The sequence below is a fragment of the Lycium barbarum genome, chromosome 12 (genome assembly GCF_019175385.1).
Source record: "Lycium barbarum isolate Lr01 chromosome 12, ASM1917538v2, whole genome shotgun sequence".
NCBI lineage: Eukaryota > Viridiplantae > Streptophyta > Magnoliopsida > Solanales > Solanaceae > Lycium > Lycium barbarum.
In genome coordinates this window covers 76,966,889-76,975,978 of record NC_083348.1, presented here as the reverse complement: position 1 = coordinate 76,975,978, position 9,090 = coordinate 76,966,889, and the positions used below count along the sequence as shown (strand labels likewise).

Genomic DNA, 9,090 nt, shown 5'->3' with positions numbered 1-9,090 from the left:
GCCACTTTTTTTTTTCTCCAAACAAAATTATTATTATTACTATTATAATTATTACAGTATTCAATTGATCTTTTAGTCTTTATAAATTTAATTTAAAGTTTATGTCTTTCCAAGAAATATTATTTTTACAATTTTTTCAAAATAGCACACAAATGATGTAAAATTTACAAAGATCATTTTCTTTTATTTCAAATTGTAAATAACCATGGGAGACCATTTTCTCTATAATTATTAAATCAGTGCCACGTATTTTTCGATAACTAATACTTAAACTAGTGAATATATCCGCGCTTTGCACGGTCATGAAAATTTTCATTGAATTTACAATCTAATACTATTAGTTTTCTAATGTTGACTATTAAAAAATATAATTACTTCAAAAAAAAAAAAAAGACGGGAAAAAACTCCATCTAATCTTAAATGAAAGCAAATGTACTAACGATCATGAGCATGAACATAAGATTTAAAAGAACATCCATCGGAACTAATTACAACAATTTATACGTGAAGACCCTTAAGCTTTTTATTGCTCATGTGACAACTGTATATAGGACCAAATTGATGAGTAATTGCAATAACAAGTAAATAAGAAGAATGAACCATCAAAGGATGTGGTGCAGCGGATGAGACAGCTCATCTTTTAACGAGAGGTCTTGGGTTCGAGTCCTGAGTATGAAAAAATTCTTGATAGGGAGTGCTTCCCCCCAAATGGGGCCCTACGCAGCGCGAATTTTGATATTCGAGCTCCAATGCGGGTATCAGACACCTGTGAGAAACCAAAAAAAATAAGAAGAATGAACTCGTTGTGATCGGGTTATGTTGAAAATACCTCACATTTCATGAGCAACACTTGTAAATAATACTTTTGGTGCCAATGTTTGGTAGTATACTTTCCTAGTATAGCCATCGCTACAAATGCCCCTGTTTTCAATAATAAATGCATTTTTTTTTTAAAGTAACACATTCTCCATCAAAGTATAGTAACAGCAAATGAAAGGTTTAAGTACAAAAAAAATTACTTTCAGCACATACATATTAACGTATTGTTATTTAACCGACTTATAGAAGGCGAAAAGATATCACTTAGTGCGAGCAAACTTTGGGCTTTCTAATACATGAAAATTGCTGCTTCCTAACAATGGATTATGAATTTGTTAACGCAAGTAAATAGAAAGAATGTGGAGAAATAAAAAAAAGAAACTACCAAAAAATAGTTCACGTAAAGAAAAAAAAAACAATTTGGTATCAAGGAGTAATCATTATCACAAACAGATGTGCTTTAATTAAGATTCAATTCTCGTCAAATAGTAATGATATAAAATTAAATAAAAACGCTCCATCTCTCACCATCTAAAAATTCTACTTTTTTTTTTTGGATGCAAGACCTTGCAACAAATAAACTGCACATAGTATAAAATGAAAAGAAAAAAAAAAGGGTTAAAGTACCCAATTGTATGTTCAAATAGAATAATTAATTCATCCGGTGCAAACATGTGGTCCAATTCTCACTTCATAAAGCCTTTCATTTTGTCTCAACTTGAAAACCTTGTAAATTCAAAGGCTTAGAAAAACATACTAACATTCATAACTACAAAATAAGAAAAGTGAGTGTCCGAAAAATGCTTAAATAACTATAAAGTACAAAGATCTTGATCATTACTACAGAATAAAGAAAGTGAGTATCCAACAACACTTAATTTTGACTATAGAAATCTAATGATATACCAACTCCTGAGCGTCCCATAAACGTAGATCGCCTAGTTAGCTTTCTAAATCAAAGCTGGCCACATCAACAAATCAAGATAGTTTGAAAGCAAGAAAATATCAATAAAGATCTACTAAGATACAGGAAAAGGGACAAAGATGAAGAATAATATTATACAATGGTTACAAAATATTTTCAAAATTTCCAACACAAAAAAGAAAAGGAAAGGAGAATTTACCTGATTATCATCATTGCTTTCACGGGAAAAAGAAAATAATGAGTAGCAAAAATATGTAAAGAATGGAATATAGATAAATATGAATACATAAATAAAAAGATAACAAAGGAAAATGGAGATTGTCAAGCATTAGGCAAGAAAAATGAACTTGATAAGAAAGTTTTTGCCAGAAAATGGAGAGGGTAACGGTAAAGCATCTATTATATTGCATCAAAAGTTATCGGTTATCAATCAAATCAATTACTCTTAAGAAGGTAATTCTTGGGATTTTGAGAATTAGTGTGGTAATAAAGAGTGTAGATTGTTTGTTCTGCAAAACGGTTGTGCTCTGAAATGTTATTTAATTTAGTACAACATTTAGGCTAATTGAATGCAATGCATGAAAGAAGAAAAGGAGCAAGGATTAAAGGAAAGTGTAGGGAAAAAAGCCAAAAAAATGAGAAAAAAGATAAATAGAATTCTTGGTCATACAAATGTCACATCACCTTGTCTATATCTAACTTTATTATAGATACGTACAAATTATTTGATATATATAGATCCTTGTCCATTCTCGTAAACTCTTCATAATTGCTCTTATTATTCTTCATTATCCTAATTTATTATAGCAATAATTAAAAATTAGGAATTAGGAATTAGAAAAAGAAGACAATCAGACCTTGAGTGGAGAAAGCAAATAGAAAGGTTGGATATTAATCTTTAACCGATAAGAGTGTAGTGGGCTAATGTCATTAGTGGGACTTTAAGAGAAGAAAAACCGGAGTATTTATTATTGAGCTGTTAAAGGTTGTTACAAAGATACATAAAAGTAGTGGGAAAAATAAAAAATAAAAAATAGTGAAAAGCGAAAAAAAAAGGAGAAAAAAAAGATAAATGTGAATGGTGGACTTAGAAAGTTACATCATCACCTTATATATGCTTAGCTTTATATTTTTTCTGGATCAAAAAGAGTGTCCATTTATGAAATTAAAAAAAAATTAATCTTATCTTTTTAGATTTGCCCCTATTAAGTGATTTGTGATCAAATTCCTATACTTATTTAATTTGGAACAATTTAATTAAATTATTTATTTTTGTCCAATTAGTATTTTTAAATGTATAAATGACTAAGTGAATTTTTTTTTTTAATCCGGAGAGATGCGCAAATGGCTAATAGATATAAATAGATTGTTTTCATAATTGACGTGCTTTGACACGGAATCAAACTTTTTTGGTTATTGGAATCAATGTCCATAATCAACGTTCCAGTAACAATCAGCGAAAAAGAAAGAAAAAAGAAAACGACAGTAGTTATATGCAAATCATATTAATTTTAAGCCTTCATTTCTTTATACTATGTAATTACTCCCGCTCATATTTGCTTATTCTTCCCCTCTCAGAAAACCCTAAAACTAACACTAAATAACTTAGTTCCGAGAAAAATTAAAGAGCTGCTTTAGCTTAGCATTTAGCTGTGATATTTACCAAACACCCATTTGGTAACTTTATTGCTTGAAGGGAAAAACCATTTCTTTCCTTGTAAGCTCACACATTTAAGCTTTTTTTTCTTTTCTTATAGAAGTATTGCTTTAGTAAATTGTTTGTTTAGTAGTTGTAATAATATTGGGAAAAATATATGCTTCTATTATGGGCAGTTCCTTATTATGCTTACTCTTTTTTTCCTTTTTTTTTTTTGTTTACTTGGAAAGTTGTTTTCTTTGTGTTAATTTAGCTAGGAGTGTATTCACTTGTTCCATCTTTATAGTTTTCTGATTTTTGGGTTGAGAAATTTTAGGGATTTCTTTCAGCACATTTTGCTTTGATTTTTCGTTTTCATTTTCTTTGTTTTAATCGTTTTATTTATGGGTATGTCTGTTTGATGGTTGAAATGTTGAAACTTTTTTTTTTTTCCAGCTTAATTTATGATTTTCTATTTTGGGTTTAAGTGGAGTCTTTTTTTTTTTTTTCCAATTGTGGGTTTTCTAATATCTGGAAAAATGTATGCAGATATGCTTCTGTTATGGGCAGTTCAGAGGTGTTAGAGAATGGGGCGGCGAGAAATGATAATGGTATAAAATCATGTGGCGAGGATGACCGCGAGGGAATGACAAATGGTAGCTTTGAGCAAATGGTTAATGGTTCAAAGGAAAATGAGAATTTGGGTGATGAGATTTTGGAGGATTTCGATACATACTGGGAAGATGTCAATGACCGATTAATGGTATCAAGAATGGTAAGTGACTCGGTGATTAAGGGAATAGTGAGCGCGGTGGAACAAGAGGCAGCTGAGAGACTAGTGGCTAAGGAAACGGAATTAGCCAAGTTGAAGGAGTATTTGCAATTTCATGATGGGGGTCTTAGCAAAACTGAATCTCTTGGGTCACCCATGTCGCAGGATGAGTTAGAAAGCATGAATTTTCGAGAACATATGACTTTATCAGATGTTTTTATGGAGCATGGCAAGATGGGAGACTTTCTTGATGAGCTAAGAAGTTCGGCAAAAGATGAATTCAAGAAGCTGAAGAAGAGTATTGATGAGTTTAGAGGATCCAAGTCTATCAGGAACATCAGCTCTCGCTCTGAGATGGTGGGACTAGAAGGTATTCTACAGGAGAAAGAATCTGGAATTTGGGTTCGGTTGGACAAAACAGTAAATAACTTGAAAATGATGGTGGATACCGTCTTTAAACAAATGGATGATATGCTGCAGTTGTCCAAGACATCACTTGGTCAGTGGCAGGAGGAGCATCTTACCCAAGTGGAGATTGAGGCCATGGTAATGCGTAGTGTAATTCGGACTGTGCAAGAAGACTTTGAGTACAAATTGTGTGATCAGTATGCTAAATTTTGTGGTGACCGAAATGGGAAGTTGAATGACATCTCTAGTTTACGGACGGAGTTGGATGCTGTTTTGAAGTCATTGTCAAGTTCAGAAACAGGGTATATGACTTTCCATGGATCGCATGATGCAGATGTCTTTACACGCAAGACATCAAGTGAGCATGTGACTTCTTCAAATTGGGATGGAAATGAAAAGATGGAAGATTCTAAGACTGATATACCTGAGAACTTTGATGCTGCCACGTTGAAGCACATGTCAAAAGAGGAAATGGTGACCTATTTTAATAATATAATGACAAAGATGAAGAGACACCATGAGTCCATTTTGCAAAAGAGAACCGATGAATATTTTCATCTAAGAGCAGATTATCTAAAGCTTAGAGGAGGCTCTGCTGTGCCACATAAGAAGGATAAGGGTGAATCTGACATTCTAAGGAAGAAGATCCCAGAAATTATATTCAAATTGGATGATATCCTTGTAGAGAATGAAAAACATCCTGCATTTACCCAGGAGACTCTAAGTTTCGGTAACTTGAAGGATAGGCTTGATAGCCTTCTTTCTGAAAATCACCAGCTTAGAGACTTGCTTAAACATAAGCAAGTTGAAGTTAAGTCCCTTTTGTCCCAAGTTTCGGACGCCAATGAGAAGAGGGTGCAACATTCTTTGGTGGAAGCAGACATGCTAAAACAGATAGGAGATCTCCATTTAGCCATGGAAGACTCACTGATAGAAGCTTCTGTAAGGGAAGAAGTGTATACCTGTTTTCTAAGGGATCTTAGTGGGGGGACAAGAAATGAAGTGGAGGAATTAAACTTGGGATTTGATATGCATAATGATAGTAATGATACTGATGCTGAAATTACAAAATTTGAAATTGAAGATTTAGAGATAGAGTGCCTCATTATGCAAGAAATTTGTGGAGTGATTTCCGGTGAAGGCATCAAGGAGGCTAAAGACATGCTTAAGGAACTGTATCCAGAGTATTTGAATGAAAAAGACATTCGTATTTCTCTCGAAACAAAAGTTATTGAGATGGAAAACAAATTAAAATTCGAGGTTGAAGAGAAGGACAGACTAAAGCAACTGGTTTCTGAGCTGGAAATATGTGTGACTGAAAAGGAGAATTTAGCAACAGAGGCATCGGCTGCTCTAGCAAAAAAGATGGGTCAATTTGAGCAGGTGCTTCAAGAGTTAAATGCTGTGAAAGAATTTGCAAGTCAACAAGAAGCATTAGCTTCTGGGTGCAACAAAGAAGTAAATGTAGTAAAGGGCCAGTTGGCAGAAGCATTGGCGCAAATTGAAGTATTGAAAGAGGAGGCAGCCCAAATAAATAAAAGTCTTGAGGAGAAGGAGGAGGAGTTAAAAGAAGCTAATCACAGGGAAAATATGGTCTGTGCTATTTCTGAAGAGAGGCAAACTCTTTTGTCCTCGCTTGAAGCAAAAGAAATGGAGCTAAGGAAGCAGGTGGAAACAATAATTGGTAATTTACATGAATCGTCAAAGATGCTTGCTGATTTTGATGGCTCGGTGACAGGAAGGTTGACAACAAATAGTGCGAGGTTTGTGCTACCTTTTCTTTTTGGATAAGTAATTGGAATATCACTGCGCTAATATATACAGAAAAAATACATTTTGTCCCTTCAAATATGCAGAGAATCCAGAAAGTCGACAAAAGAATTTACATCCAAAAGGAACTGCAAATTACACCAAGAACATAACTTTTGTAAGACAACTACTTACCAATACAAACACTAATATGACTTGCTTTCAGAATGCCTACTGTTCTGTTCTTGCCATGAGGACCTAAAAACACACTAAAAGGACACTATTATGGTGTCTATTGGAAACAGCCTCTCTACCTCCCAAGGTAGAGGTAAGGTTTGCGTACACTCTACCCTCCCCAGACCCCACTTGTGGGATTACACTGGGTATGTTGTTGTTGTTGTTGTTGTTGGACACTATTATGGTAGCCGTTATACTTTTTTGTTCGTAGCAATTGGCGTAAGCATTCAGTAGGGAAAAAAGTGGGATTATATTATGTAAACATTTTTGTTTAACTGGTACATACAGACACATACACTCAAAACCTTCTTCGGCTTAGAAGACATGACTTTTGCGAAGTTTACATTGAATTATCTGCACTCAGACCTAATGCAATTTGCTGGTACTACTTTCAGGTTTGAGCACTCGTATTCTCAATTGGATTCTCTTGTTAAGAAGGCCAATTTACTGAGAAGAACAATGCTACTGTACCAAGAAAGGCTTGAAAAAAGATGTTCAGACCTTCAATTGGCGGAGGCTGAGGCAATTACACAGAATGCATCTTTCTTTATATTTCTGTTTTGCAGATAAATAGCAATTAACTATGCAATATTTTTGATTGAAATTTAAGCTTTTAACCCAGAGGCGGATCCGTGATTTGAACTTGATGGGTTCGACCTTTAAAGTTCTTAGCACTGAACGCACTCTACTTTTGAAATTATGGGCTCATAATCTAATTTTTATTGAAATTTAAAATATAGGTCTGTTTTCTGGGTTCAGATCAACCCATAACTCAAATGCTACATCCACCACTGTTCTAACCTATTACAAAAATTGCATCATGCTTTAACTTCTTGATGTTTTACTACGGTTTACGAAGTTTTTCAAAGGGGTTTCTTGTACATTCAGGTTGATCTTTTGGGAGATGAGGTGGATACACTTTTAGGCTTACTTGAGAAGATTTACATAGCACTTGATCATTACTCGCCAGTTTTACAGCATTATCCTGGGGTAAGATGATTCATGTCTTAAAAGATATATTGTATCAATTTTCCTGTGAGACAAGTGTTAGTCTGGCTTTTAAGGATTCAGCTATATGTGTTTAATAGTCATCTCCAAGTTCCAATATTCTTCAAGTATGTTAAGGTAGGCTCCAAAATTGAGAATTTGTCCTTCGCCTCTGAACATAAAGTTTTCACTTCTTCCTGTCGTAGGACTTTTGTTAGCTGGGTATCCAGTTGTTAGCATGTGCAACTTTTACAAAGCAGTGGTTAAAGGTCAAACGACGAGGGATAAAGATTAAAGACTATATTCCTACTGCTCTTGCTCTTCCATTGAAGATAATCGGGTATTTCGGGCTGGGGGGGAAGGCTACTTCCAACATAAACTTGTCACTTCTGAAGCATGCAATTGCATTTATCGGGCAAATATTATATCTTGTTTACATGTCGCTTACTTTAATGCAGATTATGGAGATTCTTAAGGTGATCAAAAGGGAATTAACTGGAGAGTCTACCAAGCTAGTAAAATCATCTCCTGGTTAAGGTAATTTTTCTTCTGCTAAAAGTATAGTTTTTCACTTTTCAGTAGGTGATATGCATAACATTTGGTTCCATTGTTGTTAGCTAGATCAGCCTCTAAGACAAACTCTGTGAGAATGTCTAGTTATTGATATTTTTCCTGAACACTAAATTGCTCTTTGTTACTCTCTATATCCCAATTTAAGTAGTTCTCTTTCCTTTTTAGTTTGTTCTAAAAAGAATGACACCCTTCTATACCTGCTTATCATTTTACCTCTAATGACATGCTCTTATACCCATATAAATGTCAAGGCATGTTTAAGTCCCCACAAGTTCTAACAATACTTTTGGTATGTACTAAAGGTCTTTCTTTTGAATAGGTAACCATGTATTAAAGGTCTTTCTTTGTTTCTTAATTTCCGCGCCCAGTCAAATTCTGCCGTATAAAATGAACGGATGGAGCAATAAAAACATTTGCTGAAAAATTAAACTTTTACTTGAACTTTTCATTTTGTTGTATCTGCAGTGACTAATATTCTTCATGTGTCGTCTCCTACTCAAGAAAAGGAAAAGAACCTAAGTAAATTAACTGTTTTTTATAATTGTGCACCATTAGTCCTCAGGGATTTCTTGGTTGTAAAAAAAGGGAACTGAATAAGAGGAAAACAGCTGAGTTAACAAAAAAGTTAAAAGGTTGAGAAAACTAGGGCTGATGTAGAAAGGAAAAGGGCAGAGGAAAAAAGATTGCTTTAGGAAATTTCAAAAAGCAGTCGAAAAAGCCAAAAAAAATCGAAGGTGGAGTTGGTGAAATCATGAATATTGAAGATGCTAATAAGCAGCTGTGGCAGAAAGAGGAAACACATAGGTGAAAAGACGTGCAGATTCAGAAGTGGCTAAAGCCATAGAGCAAAAGAATCAATAAGCAGCTGTGGCAGAAAGAGGAAACACATAGGTGAAAAGACGTGCAGATTCAGAAGTGGCTAAAGCCATAGAGCAAAAGAATCTTCTATAAGCTAACCACAAAATGGCTATTGATAAAAAAATG

At 34.2% G+C, this 9,090-nt stretch overlaps 1 protein-coding gene across 3 annotated transcripts in view; it reads left to right on the top strand.

Moving 5' to 3' along the window:
- The first annotated feature begins 3,191 nt into the window (after window positions 1-3,191).
- Window positions 3,192-9,090, top strand: part of LOC132625104 (WPP domain-associated protein-like) — a 6,802-nt gene continuing 903 nt past the window's right edge. Inside the window, exons 1-6 of one of the 3 annotated variants that reach the window (XR_009576643.1) lie at window positions 3,194-3,461; window positions 3,930-6,323; window positions 6,942-7,068; window positions 7,435-7,536; window positions 7,740-7,873; window positions 7,992-8,070. Coding sequence is in view for 1 of the 3 variants with exons in the window: in XM_060339895.1 (XP_060195878.1) it covers window positions 3,943-6,323; window positions 6,942-7,068; window positions 7,435-7,536; window positions 7,992-8,069 (2,688 nt within the window). In the remaining 2 variants the exon portion in view is untranslated. Of the gene's footprint in view, window positions 3,462-3,929; window positions 6,324-6,416; window positions 6,488-6,941; window positions 7,069-7,434; window positions 7,537-7,739; window positions 7,874-7,991; window positions 8,071-9,090 lie in introns of those variants that run through there. The other 2 variants (XR_009576644.1, XM_060339895.1) reach the window with 2 other exon arrangements.